A 16,385-nucleotide genomic window follows, 5' to 3' on the forward strand; every position below is an offset into this window, starting at 1 on the left:
ACTTCAGGTTTGGCAGTGGTCGTAACAGCATAGACTTCAGGTCCCCCCCCCCCGTTCTTTTCCCCCTTCGTGGTACAGGCTTGAGCCTGCCTTCCTACTACCACTTTTTTTTTTTTTTTTTTTTTTTTTTGCTTAACATACACATTCAAATACCCGGGCAACGCCAGGCTGAAATGCTAGTATATCTATAAAAGTGAAAATGTCTGTGGGTGTTGGTGTAAATTTCCCTACCAAATAACTTTCAATTTTCTGTCTAGTGACTCAAGATTTGACATAAGGAGTGTTGAGATTTGGAAAAAATCTTTAATTCGTTTTCGGCCAGAAATTTAGCTGTCAAGAGATCAAAGTTCAATGAATTGACCTTTGGAAACTCTACCAAACTCCTCCGTCAATTTTAAGACTAAACAATTGAAATTTTAAATGTAGGTTACTTGGATATGGATCAAACATTTTAATTTGATTTGAGCCCCAAAAAATAAATGTTAAGGGGTCGAAATTGGGGTCAAAATTTTAAAATATTTTACCTCTGCGGTGTCTACCAAATTACTCAGCTAATTTCTGGTCTAAACATTTGAAATTTTACATAAAGGGTATTCAGAGATTGGGCAAGCTTTTTTTAATCGGTTTGGGTCGAAAATTTGAGCTGCCAAGTGGTCAGAGTTCAAAAGATTTTACCTTTGCGGTGTCTAGCAAACTACTCAGCCAATTTTGGGTCTAAACATTTGAAATTTATACATAATGGGTATTCTGACATGCGGCAAGCATTTTAATCAGTTTTGGGGCGAAAATTTGACTGCCAAAAGGTCAAAGTTAAAAGAGTTGACCTTTGCAGATTCTACCGAATTCCTCTGCCAATTTTGGATCTAAACACTTGAAATTTTAGATATAGGTAACTTGGACATGGGTAGAAACTTTGTATTTTGATTTGAGACCAAAATAATAAATGTTAAGGGGTCAAAATTGGGGACAAAGTTAAATAAAATTGACCTCTGCAGTCTATACGAAATTACTTGAAAGGATAATCATTTTTTTTTTGAGAGAAGGGTGAACATCGTAAACATAGGAGTCAAACAACCTATTATTTTGCCATCTAATTTACAAACGTGTTTGTGGTGTGTACACGCATGCATGTAAATTAGTTGCCAATGCTGAAAAACGACTTTTTCTAAATGCTCAGACATAAACGACTGTTAGTAGTTTAATCAAAATGGGGGAGGGCAGGAGAAATGGACAACTTGTTCAATTATAAATTATGGCTAATTAAAACAGATTTTTTTTTCAAACATTACTCAATTCCAAAACTAAGTTAAATTTTAGTATGCCTTTTGTATTATTAAAGTGTAAGAGGAAAAAAGCCTCAGGAAAACAAATGTTGATTAACTCACATTTAGTATAATAATAGATTAATAAACTGTTGAATATTTTAATTTAATCAACTATTTATTGTAAAGAATTCAGTGAACAAAGACTGCTGAAGAGGATTAGGGTTCATACCTTTTTCAATGACATTACAGTAGAAATGACTGCAACAGATCTGGTGAAATTTAAACTTGAATTAGATCATTCTGTCATCTGTATTCATTACACCACTCATGCCCTTAAAGACTTAATCTGCTTTAGTGGTTGTTGTTAAGCAAGTCAGACTTTTGTATAGAGTTCACAAGGATTGTGTCTGGTTAGTTGCAGTTCTTCATTAACCTGCAAGATTGCAAGATTTTACCTCCAACACCAAGAGCAGCAAAGCTCAGCAGTTCTATATGAAGTAGAGGAAGGTTTGACCTAGAACAAAAGAATGAGGCAAGAGCAGTATTGCCATTCCCACTTTACAGATTTTGGGTTTTGTGCCAGACACGTCTTTACTTGTCGCATGCAGAAACAGAAATGACCAAAGGATGATGGATTCTGATGCTGACCCATTCAGGATTTTTAACAGAACCTTATTGTAACCTTAATACTGCTTGGTACCAAACCTGTCTGCCGTCAAAAACTGGAATTTCAGGTGGCATAGTTCTGTCACTGCCATGTTGTTGCTGCCTCTATCACATCGAGAATGAGTTGGACCTCATGGGGGGCCCCATTTAGTGAGGTCATTCGGGTGTTTAAAATTTAAATAGCAGAATGATAATCAAAAAATGTTTCATACTCTCATATTTTTTATTATTGGTGAAATTGCCCATTTTTCAATCAAATTGATTGATTGCCTGCTCTAGTTGGCAACCCATCACAGTGCACTGGAAAGAAGCTTAGTCCACAATACATTGTAGTCTACATTGCACAGAGAACCCACTGCTAATTTTATAAAATTATTTTTCATATATAATGGCTTGAATTATAATTTAAAATGCAAAAGTCAAGTATCATGCTTCAATTGTGCTCTAAACAAAAACATTCATTTTGAATATGCCCCCTGCCATATCAAAGAACTTACTGTTGATTGTATGTTGGGATTTTCAACTTGTGTGGTAATAAAACTTCTCAAATGCACTAGTGATGTTAGGCTGTGTAAGGTGTTAACTTTAGTCAAACTTGCCTGTTCCTTTTGTTCTCAGATTATTTCGATACAAAAACACTGCCAGGCACATAAAGTACCTTTGTGTGAAATTTCATAAAATCAGCCCAGCTATTTGTGAGTCTGTAGGGAACTTTCTCTCTCTCTCTCTCTCACACACACACACACAAAGCTCCTTTTCTATAATAGTAGAAATATGATTTGTACAAAGCTGCACAGCCCATTACAACTGTGTTTTCAAGAAACTAAAGCAAAATGTTACATCTAATTATGATCACGTGTTGTTCATAATTCACAGGTTAACATTGCTGAGACATGATCAAAGATTAAGGTATTAACAAATATAAAAGTTGTTGAATTTTTCCTTTAAAAAAAAAATAAAAAAATATAGATGGCCTGGGAAAAGAAGTTTTTCCTGATTTATGTGAACTTTTTTTTTTTTTTTCAGAAATCAAGTCACATTGGTCAGTTTTCTGAAGATTTTGTTGATAAGTACATGGAATAAATTTGACATGGTTGTTTAATTTTTTTTCCACACAACTTTGTATATATACTTATCCGGCCATAAAATACATTTATGAAAATGAAAGAAAGCTTATTTTTTATTTGTTTTAATTAAAGAATCACAATTGGATTAGAATTTTTGTTTCTTTTAAGTAAAAATTTAACCCTCGGTTGATTTAAACCACTGTTAAAAAAAAAAAAAAAAAAAAAAAAAAAGCGAAATAAATTCTCAGTAAATAGTACAAAATACAAAACAATCCTGTTTAAATGCAAAAATAAAAAAGTCTACCGATAGGCATGCGCGAACCTCAAAACTAATAATTATGAGACAACCTTCTAATCCATTTGGCCAGAGCACTGATTATAAAATCACATCGAAAATTCTTGTATTCAAATTAATTTAGAGAACAATGGTTGACGCATGCGCAGATGTTGAAATCATTTAGAAAGAAACGATTTTAAGTGCCCCCCCCTCCGAAATAAAACACAATTTCTACAAAATAATTGATCATTTTTAAAAAAGTTTTTGTATATTATTTGTCAGAGATCACTCTAACGATGTCAAATTGCTGCGTGTATGATGCGTATGAGAAAAGTTTTTAGCAGACATACAAACACAGACAGATCTCTTTTATATAATAGATAAATGGAGCACTCTGGTTACTAGTATTATAAATTTGTAAACTAATGAAAAAATTGTCCAAACAAAGTTTACTGCTGGTAGAGTCAATTATCCACATGTAATACCAATCATTAAGTGCAATATATATATATATATATATATATATATATATATATATATATATATATTATATATATATATTTTTTTTACTGATGTTCACCCCTTACAAAGCATATCGCCACTTGGACGTAAGGGGCTCCTACTTGGGGCCATGTCTAAGAAAGATTAAGATATTTGTTTATGTTACATTTAAACTTCTGCATATCAATACAGCCATGGAAGCAGGCAGCAGGAAGGGAATTCCAAAGTCTAGCTGTTCGAGGGAAGAAACTATTAGAATAGAAAGTTTTCTGGCATTTAAGGACAACAACAGTGAAGGGGTGAGATCTTACTGCTAAAGGGGTTTGTCGGGGATATGTACGTCGAGAGGGTACAAGTGAAATGAGTTCATCAGAACACATTCCATTAAAATATTTGTAAAACAGGCACGGTGATGCAACATTGCAGCGAAGAGACAGGGGCTGAAGTTTAGTTGATAAAGTGGGACCAAATAGATTGACAACTCTTTTTTGGACTTTATCTAAGAGGGGGAGACTAGTGGTAGATGCACCAGCCCAGATGTGGCAACAATACACCGTGCATGGGCGAATGGTGGCCTTGTAAAGGTACAAAATACTCTCAGGCGTGAGTAGTCTTCTAGCTCGATAGAGGGAACCCACCTTCTTTGCAGCAGTCTTTGCAATGTCCTCTATGTATTTGTTCCAGTTCATATTGCCTGCAAATGTTAGGCCGAGGAATTTGAAGGTAGAATTCTCAAGTAGGGTGCTATTTGTCATGGATATTGAGGGTTGGAGAGGCATCTTGTAATTGTTAAAGGAGAGCAGTTTAGTTTTACAAGCATTAAATGTTACCATCCATTTACGACCCCATTCCACTATAGTCTGGAGGTCATTTTCTAACAATTCTGCCATTTTCTTAGATTTATCTATATCTGTTCTTTCCTCATGCATATTATAGAGCGCTGTATCATCAACAAATATACCCATCTTGGACACAATATTATCAGGGAGGTCGTTTATAAATATCAGAAATAATAATGGTCCAAGGATCGACCCCCGAGGCACTCCTGCATTAATGTTATGCTGCTTGGATGTATCTCTGTCAATGACAACCTGTATGCTTCTATTGTCTAAGAAGGATCTAATTATATTTAGTATACATTCAGTTATACTGTATGATTTAATTTTCATTAGCAGCCTTTTATGCCAGACTTTGTCAAAGGCCTTGGATATATCAAGGGCTACAGCCCTGGCTTCACCCGCCTTATCCAGTACATGGTTAATGCGTTCAGAGATGACTTAAAATATCTGCAGTAGTACGACATTGTCTGAATCCATACCGTTTGTCAGAGAGAAGATTATTGCCTGGGTGGATTATTTTTTTAGTTTTTAATTTACATAATTCCCTCCCTTTGTAAAATAATTTTTATTTGAAAATTCAACGAGATTTTTCTATTGTTCATGCAGAAATGGATTCTGCTGAAAAAAGAGTAAAAATAAATAAACTAAACTACTTTATTTAGGATGTGAAAAAGTTACATTTTCATTTAAACTCTTGTTTTTTTATCTATATTGTTTGAGTAGAATCTGTTGTTATGAAATATTGTCCATCATTGAAATTGGTAAATTGAAATATTTGAAGTAAGGTTTTGAATTTTTGAAAATAATTTATTTATGCATATATTTCGACAGTAAGTCATTATCAATGCATGTCTGGTTAAATACAACAGAGTTTTCTTTCTTCTTGATTTCTTTGCTAATTTTCTCGATTTGAAAAGCATTTCTTTTGGGATTAGGTGGCAAATCTTGTAATATGTAACCAAGTATTTTGTGTCGGGCATTTTGCCTCAAGCGCTTTTAATCTGTGATAGTCATCAAGAGTAATTCTGTTGTTTTTAAAGAGACTTTTTCAGTTGCTTTTATGTAGATAATTTGTTTTTGGTTTTTATTTATTTGTTTATTTAGTATAACTCCATTGTCTGTAAGGGAGGGAAGGATAATGATGGAGTGTGAGTGAGTATATGTGTGTGTGTGTGTGTGTGTGTGTGTGTATATATATATATATATATATATATATATATATATATATTAATTGTTTAATGTGTTAGTGCCTGTATTAAATACTATTTTGTTAATGCTGAGTTGTATTTTTCTTAGAATTGCTTTTAATAATTTTAATCTGTGTACAATTATTTTGGTACTTAATTTTAGTATTAGTGGTTAATATATCTCTTATTTCAGTTGCATTTAGTTTTTATTATGAGAAGTGATATGGCATTGAATGTTGCCGTTTTCTAATAGGTGATGTATTGTCAATATGTTTACTATTTGAATTCGTAGATTGGTTAGGAAGACATTCTTCAAATGAACAGGAGAAATCATATATCGCATTCATTAGCTCAATGTGGGATTAATAATGTTATTTTTTATTTATTAAATTAGAAGTTTTAAATTTTGTGTCTAGTTTAATCTTTTTATTTTATTCAATGAGTTTAGTGTATCGTTTTATTAGGTTTCTCATTATTTTTTTGTCTAGTTTATAATTAGTCTAAATTCGGTTTTTGCAATAAAGCTGAAAGGTGTCATTTTTGTTAGTGTTGGGGGATTCATGTTTTTATTACGCATAGATTTTATAAAAGGTTTTGTGTGTTGATCGACTATTTTATTAGAAAAAATTGTTTATTAGAGTTTGTTCTGTGTTGCTTAGTTCTTTGTAAAATATTTCCTTGGATTAGGAAATATTGTGTGCATGTTGGAGTAGGTTTTTTTTACCAGGACTATTTTGTATTTTTCTGGGTATTTGCTGTGGTGTATATATGTTAGGGTTTGTGTTTCTTGATGGAAGCGCTGGTTGAGTTTGAATAAAATAAATACGTATTAGATATGTTTGAAGCCAAAACAATGCATTAGTACAAAATAAACATTTTATTTGAAATTTTATATTGAAATTGATTTATTTTATTCAAACTCAACCAGTGCTTCTATCAAGGAACACAAACCCTAACGTGAATTCCCTGTGACCAACGCACCATTCCGACATTTGAAAAGACTACCGTAAAAACAACAAACGGACTTCTACTGATTCTATGCTCCAACAACAACATGAAAAAACAAAAAAAGAAAAACATACTGATGATGAAGTATATCTTCGAAATATATTTATGAATTTTAATATAAATTTCAAACAAAATAAATATCTGTTTATTTTGTAATAATGCGTTGTTTTGGCTTCAAATGTATCTAATACATATTTATTTTACATTATATATATATATATATATATATATATATATATATATATATATATATATATATATGAATGAGATGTTAACCACTAGTTATACATTCCATTTATTTCAATTGATATTGTACCTGGCTACTTTATGTTTGTAATATTTTTTCTTTACTTATTGTTTAATTTTTTAGTATTTACTTTATCAAAATTAAAATATTAATATGCATGATCATGAATGAAAATCCATGTCTTGTTTTGCTTTGGTAACAAGAATTAAACGAAAAACTAGTAATTACTTTCAATAACACTATAGAGAAAAGAGAAACATTTGCGGCATTTACCTTGTAGATACCCATATCTGTAGGAGTGATGTGTGCAGGATCGACTATTGGGCGACGACGTTCGCTTGGTCCAATGATACCCTGCCATTGTGGTGGTAAACCCACGTATGTGCCCTGTTCACGATCAAAGCCTGTGTGAACACGATGCTCAAAATCTTGTGGGTTTGAGATTTCTGGCTTTTTCTGTTTTTTCTTAAACATCTGGCTCATACTGAAATGAAAAAGAAAGGAATATATAAGATGAATTGGAAAATCTTTTCATGTACAACAGACATAATTCAGTCCATATGAAGTTCCAGTATATTAAATACCTTTTTTAAACATGCAAAAATCAAGAACAAAACAGATGTTTTCAGATTGGAGATAGCATTGTCAATGAAGAAAAGATGATTGACATTAAAATAGGGAAAGAACCAAGTGAAAAATTAATTTCTGTGTTGATTTTATATATATCTATAATATAAAGCTGAATGTCTGTGTGTGTGTGTGTGTATCTGGTCACAAATAGGCTCCTATATGGTTGACTATTTTAAAAAACTGATTACATATAATGATAGATGTATCGAGACACAGGAATGGGTATGTTTGATCTGGCAGAATGGTCGTTCAGTAAAATTGTGGGGTCTGCGTTCGCGCCTGGACCACAAAGTATGGAAATAAAAAATTTTAAAAAAAGTTTATAAGTGTTTTTGATATAGGTGTACATAAAACATGCTTATCAAAGTATGTTTTAACTTAAATAGGGGTGGTATAATAAAATTGTGGCCTCCATAGAATGGAAATAGGCACAAACTTTAATAAAGACTTTTCATATCTATCTGCGTAAGTATACTTTGATAATAATGTTTCAGTCTGAAGAAATATGGTATAATAAAATTATGGGGTGTTCGTTCGCGCCTGACCTCCATAGAATGGAAATATGTCACAAAGTTTAACAAGGTTTTTTAATATAGATCCACAGAATATTGTGATAAGTGTTTCAGTGTAAACAGGTATGGTATAATGAATTATGGGGTTTATCTATTTTATTTTTACTTTCATCATATTTTGCTTTGGTTTTGATACCCTCAAATTCGAAGCTATCTCTTTACAACCCTTCCTTTTCATAACCTATCATACTTTCATAAATCAGAGTCCATTTTCTGTAGGCTGTTTTTGAACCCAGTCAATGACGGGTACTTTTGCTAGTATATATATATATATATATATATATATATATATACACACACGAGAAAGAGAGAATGAGTGTAGGGTTAGTCCATGCTTATGGATTAATAAATCACTCACCTTAACAACTTAACTCTTAAAATGAATTTCAACTGTAAAAGATACTAATATTTTTACATATCAAACTTACTAAATTTTAAAAGGATATTCTTTTGCAAGAAATTCTAGTCTTTCATCTTAAGTTTATCAGATGTGGAGAGTTGGTTAAAATATAAAAATAAAATTCAACTTCAGAATCCGACATTAGCCGTGGGGAATCAACGAGAAAAAATATACTTTGATATCCAATTAAAAAAAAACAACAACTAAAAACAAAACAACTAAGAAAACATCAATTCCCAATCTTCCTTTATAACATTAATGCAATCTAAAATCAGTTCTAAACAAGTTAAAATTTAATCAAAATACCATTGAAATTTAAACACAACATACTAAAGAATATGTTATCTCAAAGTGAAGCATACCACACCAATAACCAACAGATTGACTGCAGACATATGGGCACATCCAAAAACAGAAAATGTTTTGTATATAAGTAGGAAGAAACTAGAGAATTCTACAGTGAATTTTGTTTTAATTCAAATCAAAAACTTGTCTTATCTAAAACTGCACACAGTTTTATCGTTCCGACTGATAAATAAGATGCAAATAACGAGTAGAAAGTGAATATTGAGTTTTGGCAACCTCACTACTCTCATTTCCCCTCCTACTTTGCTCACATACCATCAGTAATATTTCTGACAAAGAGGGGAAGATTTATTTTTTCTATGTTGGCCGTTGTTTTGAGTTTGGTGTCATGTGGAGATTTTCAATCCTCTCATAGTATTCATCATCATTTGGCTGTTGATCAAGCATGTTTTTTTTTTCCTTAATAAGCAGTGACTCGTTAGGGGGAAAAAAATAAAACGAAACAAAAGAGACTTTCAGGCAATAGTTAACATTTTCTGTTATATAAAAAAAGGAAATTTACAACACCTTTATTAACTAGTTGACATTGTGCAAGTTAAATATGATGAGCATTATTGTTATAATTAGACAACTCGTGAACTATTGGGTTAGTATTTATTTGCTTATTTTTTTATTTTTATTTATTTTAAACATTTGGACATTGTACATTTTTTCATGAAAATTTGGAGATTCCAAGTTATGGTTGCTTGGTACCAAAGTCAACAGAGTCTATGTCATTCTTGAAATTATCTTTTCCCCTGTTGACTACACTATGTTGCTGGTTCTGTGCAGTTTTAAGAGTTCCACCCTCCCAGGCTTTGTCTTCTCTCTCTGAGGGCACATTTATTGCCAATCGCCTGAGGCGCCCCTACCGGGGACTGTCGACAGAACTGCCCTACCATTTTTTTTTTTTTTTCAGGTCGGAGTGCTCTTTTTATAGGGCGTTGGATTTTTTTCAATCCCACTTTCTGACCCTTGTGTCACATCTTTCTGTTGTGGGAGAGCGATAAATACACCCAAGTTATGGCTGCTACTGCTTCTAAACCGACACACAAACATTAAAATCTTATGTCATATAATAGACTCTCCCCAACCTCTTAACATAATTCCGTTATTCTCACAATCTCTTATCATTTGCCCTTCATTTACATTATCCCCGCCCCACAACATCTAAAACATTCATCTATATATGAAGTGTACACAATGAAAAGATAACATCAGAGATTCAGTAGATTTGACTGATGCAAATTCTTCAAAGAGCCTTGTTACATGCTTGAAAACAGAATTTTGCTTTTCATTTAAAGAGGGATTATATACTAACAGGGCTACCTGGCATTGGCCGGGGCAAAAATGTAACATTTTTGTTAAAACTTATCTCTTCTACCTCTTTCTCTTTTTTTCCTTCGCCTGGTATAACCGCACCACTCCCTACCTCTTTCTTTTTCACTTTGACACTTCCTGTCTCTGGACACACACACATACAACTCGTTTTTATAGATTCCTTGAGGAATGAGTCAGCATAAGGGAATCAACTTAAAGTTACTCCCCTTTAGTTAGTATTAATACATAATCTAACTGGAAAACTGACCCCTCCTCCGAACAATCCTGTGCCAATTTTGGGTCAAAGCATGAATAGTTTTCTATATTTTAGATATACATCCAAGTCAACACCAGTCAGGACAATACCAACTTGATTTTTTAGTGGTTTTTGACTTTTAACTAGACATACAAACATACACACATAGGTACAGACAACTGTCCTTTATATATTAGCTAACAGAAGGTCAGAAGAACATTGGTATCATTGGTTTCAAATCCAAGACTTTTTCAAAGCAACAAACCACCAGAGGTTGAAGAGAGTTCATAAGGGACAGTCACATCATAAAAGTACAGCTTTTCAGCAAAATTCAATTTTATTCATCAACAGACTTTTAACACACTAATTCCACTTTTTAAATAATTCAATACTTTTAATGTAGAATAATTTGTCTTTGCCCACCCCCCATCAGTTTGCAATATTACTTTTTTGGACCTCAAACTCTTTCCCTTGAGTATTATTATGAGATCAACAAACAGCCAGTAGTTACTGGCGTCAAGACCTGAAGAATAAGGTGGTTTCAGAACCAATTTCAACACGATCAACACATGACTGATGCAGGATTTAAATGAAAGCATACTTTTTCTTCTTCATTTGTAGAAATTCTTTTTTGTTTGTAATCATTTTTCCAATGTGATGCTATATAAAAAGTCAATATTGATGTTTTATTTTCTTCCTCACAAAATACTTTGCACATTCCAATAAGAAAGCCAAAACCTTGCCTGCTGATGTTTGTATCATTAGTTACCTTAAGTGGCTTTAACCTGCTTCTGTCCACTCAACTAACTGATGATTCCAGAGACAAGTGAGAGATCCATGTTCACCCATTGTCACATATGGACATAAAACTCCTCCTATTACATGGAAAAAATTACAAACAATGCTCTGAATCATTGATATGTTGCTTCTAATTGACCATGCAGAAATACAGCACCAATTTTGATACGACTTCCCATTAACAAAAGTTGATGCAAAATGGTGAATAAACTGCCTATATTCAATTCCTCTACTTGGCCAGAACAAGTTTGTGTACTTTTATGTTCTCTGGGACAACGGCCGAATTTCAGTTATCTGAACATTCAGCATTATTTTTGTCTGCATGAACACATTTCAAGTCAGCATACAAACCTCTTAAGAATTATTTGCGATGGAACATAGCAGTAGTGAAGCCATTGCTTTACTTGAACAGTACTTTTTTTTTTCATCAAAAAAGCAATATTTTATCAACACAAAATTCAAATTTTTCCATATTTTCTTTTTGAAAATTTGCAATACTAGTTCATATACACACACACATGAGTGAGGTATTATTTATTTATTTTTATTACATAGGCGTCACCACTTATCAAGGTCGATAGGCCACTCAAGGATAAGGGTTAAAGAGTGTAGAGTAGTCAAAAGGACAATATAGTAATCGATAGTAATGGAAGTTTGGTAAATTTGTTAACTTAAGTGGAACGGCTCATCAGAAACTTGTTCACGTTGGACTTGAAGACAACCATATTATAGACAGCTGGAAAGCAGGAAAACGGAAGACAATTCCACAGGCGTGCAGTTCTAAGAAAGAAGCTTTGATCATGGAATCTATGTTTAGGTTTAGGTACAGATAAAGAGTGGGGAGAATTATTGATAATGTTTTCAGCTAGTCTAGTGTTTCTTGTGAAAGTTTGGCGAGGGGGGACCATAGATTGAAGCTCAGTTGAACACTTTCCATGAAAATAACGATAAAGCAGAGACAAACTCGCAACATCTCTTCTGTGAGATAGAGGCTGCAGCGAAGAGAAAAGGACATCTCCCACCAGGCCATGAAGTCTATTTTAAACCCTATCAAGGCAGGACAAGTCTTTTCTAGCAGCTCCTGCCCAGATGTGGCAACAGTATTCCATCCTTGGACGTATCTGGCTCTTATATAGATAGAGAATTGCATCAGCAGTGAGATATCTACTGGATCGATAGAAGGATCCGACCATTTTTCCAGCGGCCTTGGCAACAGATTTGATGTACGTATTCCATTTAAGATCAGGAGTAAAGGTCAAGCCCAGAAGCCTGTCAAAACTTGAGGCCTCCTCAAGACGAGAGGCATTCATTTTAATTGATGCCAGATGGGGATCAGAACGTTGATGATGTAAAGATTGAAGCTTGGTTTTAGATGCATTAAAAGTAACCAGCCACTCCTTTCCCCATTGTACAACGTGATCAAGATCAGAGGAGAGAGAATCGGAGAGAACTTGGTCATTTATATTCTTAGATGTGCTACCATAGATGGTAGTGTCGTCAGCAAAAATGTCTACGAATGATGTAAGGATGTGATTTGGAAGATCATTAATGTAGATCAGGAAAAGAGTTGGGCCCAGGATGGACCCCTGTGGGACTCCAGCATTTATACTGTGAGCTTCTGATTTTTGCCCATCAACTACTACTCTTATGAACCTATCAGAAAGAAATGATTTAATAATTGAGAAGACATTTCCAGCTTTACCATAGCTGGAGATCTTGTGAAGTAAACCTTTATGCCATACCCTATCAAAGGCCTTTGATATGTCAAGAGCAATTGCCCTAGAAAGGTTGCCTCTGTCGAGAGATTCGCTAATCCTATGAGATATAACTGTAATCACATCTGCTGTAGATCTAGCAGAACGGAAACCATATTGTGTGTCGCTAAGAAGGTTATTTTTGCTGAGATGGTTGATTACTTCTGTATTTAACACAGATTCCAGCAACTTACTCATGACGCACAGGAGACTTATTGGCCTGTACTGAGAGGGGGATGAACGATCACCTGAATTCTTAAATACAGGGCATACTGATGAGATTTTCCGGGGTGATGGGAAGCAATTTTCCTTAAGACAATTTATATATATATATAATCTTCAAAGGAAAAATAAGAATTGAAATTAGGTTTGCTTTAGTTTGCCTGTTATTGGATATGTTATATCAAATCAGCAAAAAATATTTTTTTAAATAATGTTATGTATAGCTGTTGGTACTATCAAAATGTCATAGGTGTGAAACTCACAAAATAATTTATTCAAATTTGAGCATAAATGTTGTGTGTCAGTTATGTAGGTGTGGGTTAAATTAAGAATTCAGTTCATGGAATCTAGCAAGTATCTTAATTCTTAGGTAGCCAACTTTTTGTTTCAGTAGCCTTAATACATAGTTATATCTTTATTTACATATAAACATAATATATAAGCACAATATACTGCAAACCACTCTTACTCCATTATTCTATAAATCAAGCAGGCAGAAAAAAATGGAAATAGATTTTCCTTCTCAATTTCTCTAAATATTTGAAATGAATTTGTCCAATAGTGTTTTTACTAGTTAACTTTTGTGTGATTGAACACCACATATATAGTATGCAAAAAAAAAAAAAACTACATTACCCAACCTGTGAGCTATAGCCCCCTGTGTGTGGGTGCGGAGAGAGAGAAAGCAGAACAAAAAAAAGAACATCTTTCATTCTTATGTGAGATCATAATCACACGTGTTCTTGTTAAAGAATTGTAGGCCTTCACTGCATCCTTATGATAATATTAGATTGGCCAGGTTGTTGATATTTAAAATTTCATTTAGCCAAATATTTCACAGATGTTAGGAACTTCAAAATGAAACGCATCTTCCGAAAATTTTCTTTTTCCTAAAGTGGTAAAGATACATTAAAACAAGATGAGGAAATTATTTTTCTCCCCAAATCCCACTCATGCCTCATGGGATTAGGTAAACTTGATTAAGTTACACACAGAAGATAGGTCATGTGCAATCATTGTTTTGGCGACAGGCCAACAATGACATCTAAGAAGAAATAATTACTAATTCTCACTAAAACAAAAACAAACAAGAAAAAAAATGTCTGAATTTTTTTTTAGTTTTTAGAGAAGTAAAAGAAAAATTCTTCAAGAAGGAAAATACTTTGAGAATATTAAATTCCGTGCAATTAGAGCCAGCATTTTCCAAGTTGGCACACATCAAGGTTTTCAAAGCAATGTAGACTACTTTGTGGGTCCAGACTGATACTGAGATTCTCACGTGTGTATAGGAAGATAGTAGCTGGTGTAAATAGCATATTATCACAGCCTGGTTTATAAATTAATAACCTTGTGATATCTGCAAGATGTCAAAGGTGAGGAGGAAGGATAGCAACATTGGATACATTTCTGAAGCAGGTGGTATATCTTTTCCTTTATATAAAGTTAGGTATGTCTATATGTTTATACACATTTTTATATACCAGATTCACTTCTAAGCTAATGAAGCGATTATTATAAACGAGTTACCTGATATTTCCCCATGAGCATGGACAGCAAAAGAAAAGTGTTAAAAAGGACCTAAAAAAACAAAAAACAAACACTTCTATTTTCCTTTCTCATGTTTAATCAGACTGGTGCACACATGCAAGTGTCAATAATATGCATATGTGATTAAATTTTTAAACTAACTAAAAAGGTTTAGAAGCACTTAATTTTTTAATTAGAGTTAAATAAAACAAAATTTAAATCTATACTATAATTTTTTTTTGTGTATTGATATTCATATTAAAAATCCTTTTTTTTTTTTCTATTTATTTAAAAAGAAAATACAACTTTGTTATATATTGATCGTAGAATTGCATTCATTTGCAAAAGATCTAGCTAATTTGCATAATCTTTTAAACATTCATTTTAATTAATTCCCTATTAGCTTTCTCATGCGATGATCATCTTTAGTTAACTATTACGTGTAATTATATTCATGCAGATATTCTACATGATTTATATTTGCATAAAAAGGTTATAGTAAACACAAACCTCTTTCTATATATATATATATATATATATATATATATATATATATATATATATATATATATATATTTATGTATACGTGTATATATTTGTTTAAAAAATGTTGCCTACCAAACTCCTCTATCAGTTTTTGGTCTACAAACAGGAAACTTAATATATAGGGTATTCGACCCATGTGAAACTTGATATTTGGGTTTAGCCGGGAAAAATGTATGCAGAAGTGTGAAAATTAGAAAAATAGAATTTGCCAGGTAAAGGTCAAATGACAGCATTACGAATATGCATGCATAACGTAATAACTATTGATTCATGTTTTAATTTTTAGCCTTCCAGCAAACATGTCTTCACAGCTCAGGCATTAACATCAAAGGAAAAAATAAATTGTAAGCTAAACGTTTTGGTTTCGATTCTCGGTGGTGACGCACAAGTCATTTTTTTGTTTCAACTTTTTAAATCATTACTATATATTGGGCTCAATATAATATAATACAAAATTTGCATTAATTAAAATATATTTAAGCCTATTTTACAACCAGGCAATTCCGGGCAGTTTGCTAGTATATATTACTGAATTAAAACAATTCCGGAGATATGCCAGTAGATATTAATTCATATATTATTTTTAAAAAATTTAAAACATCAAGCGTCCAAGATATGATATTGCTGTGAAAATAAGTTCAATAATCAATAATTTATATCAGAGCTTGTGTATATTTCAAAAGTTAAAAACATTGCTTTCAAATGTTTCAATTATGCTCTCTCTTATATATACTTGCAGGCTGCCCATAAAATATGCTTGAATATAATATCTTAATTTATTATATATCTTATTATTTATCATTATAGAGCCAATTCTCTATTGATTATTATATTGTACCCAATATATATAGTAATGACTTCAAAAGTTTAAAGTACCATAAACTAAAATCGAAATCAAAACATTTAGCTCTCTTGTGGTATTATTGAGATGAGTATTATTTATATTAATTATTTATTG

The 16,385-nt window shown here is 32.6% G+C and overlaps 1 protein-coding gene across 10 annotated transcripts in view; it reads right to left on the reverse strand.

Annotated features, from left to right (window-relative positions):
* Window positions 1-16,385, reverse strand: part of LOC145256434 (serine/threonine-protein kinase PAK mbt-like) — a 253,669-nt gene that overhangs the window by 76,444 nt on the left and 160,840 nt on the right. For all 10 annotated transcript variants that reach the window (XM_080115334.1, XM_080115329.1, XM_080115327.1 and 7 more), the window contains one exon: window positions 7,331-7,541. In XM_080115334.1, coding sequence (XP_079971460.1) covers window positions 7,331-7,541 — 211 coding nt within the window. The remainder of the gene's footprint in view (window positions 1-7,330; window positions 7,542-16,385) is intronic.

The sequence above is a fragment of the Euprymna scolopes genome, chromosome 32 (assembly GCF_053919585.1).
Source record: "Euprymna scolopes isolate OS-2025 chromosome 32, ASM5391958v1, whole genome shotgun sequence".
Taxonomy (NCBI): Eukaryota; Metazoa; Mollusca; class Cephalopoda; order Sepiida; family Sepiolidae; genus Euprymna; species Euprymna scolopes.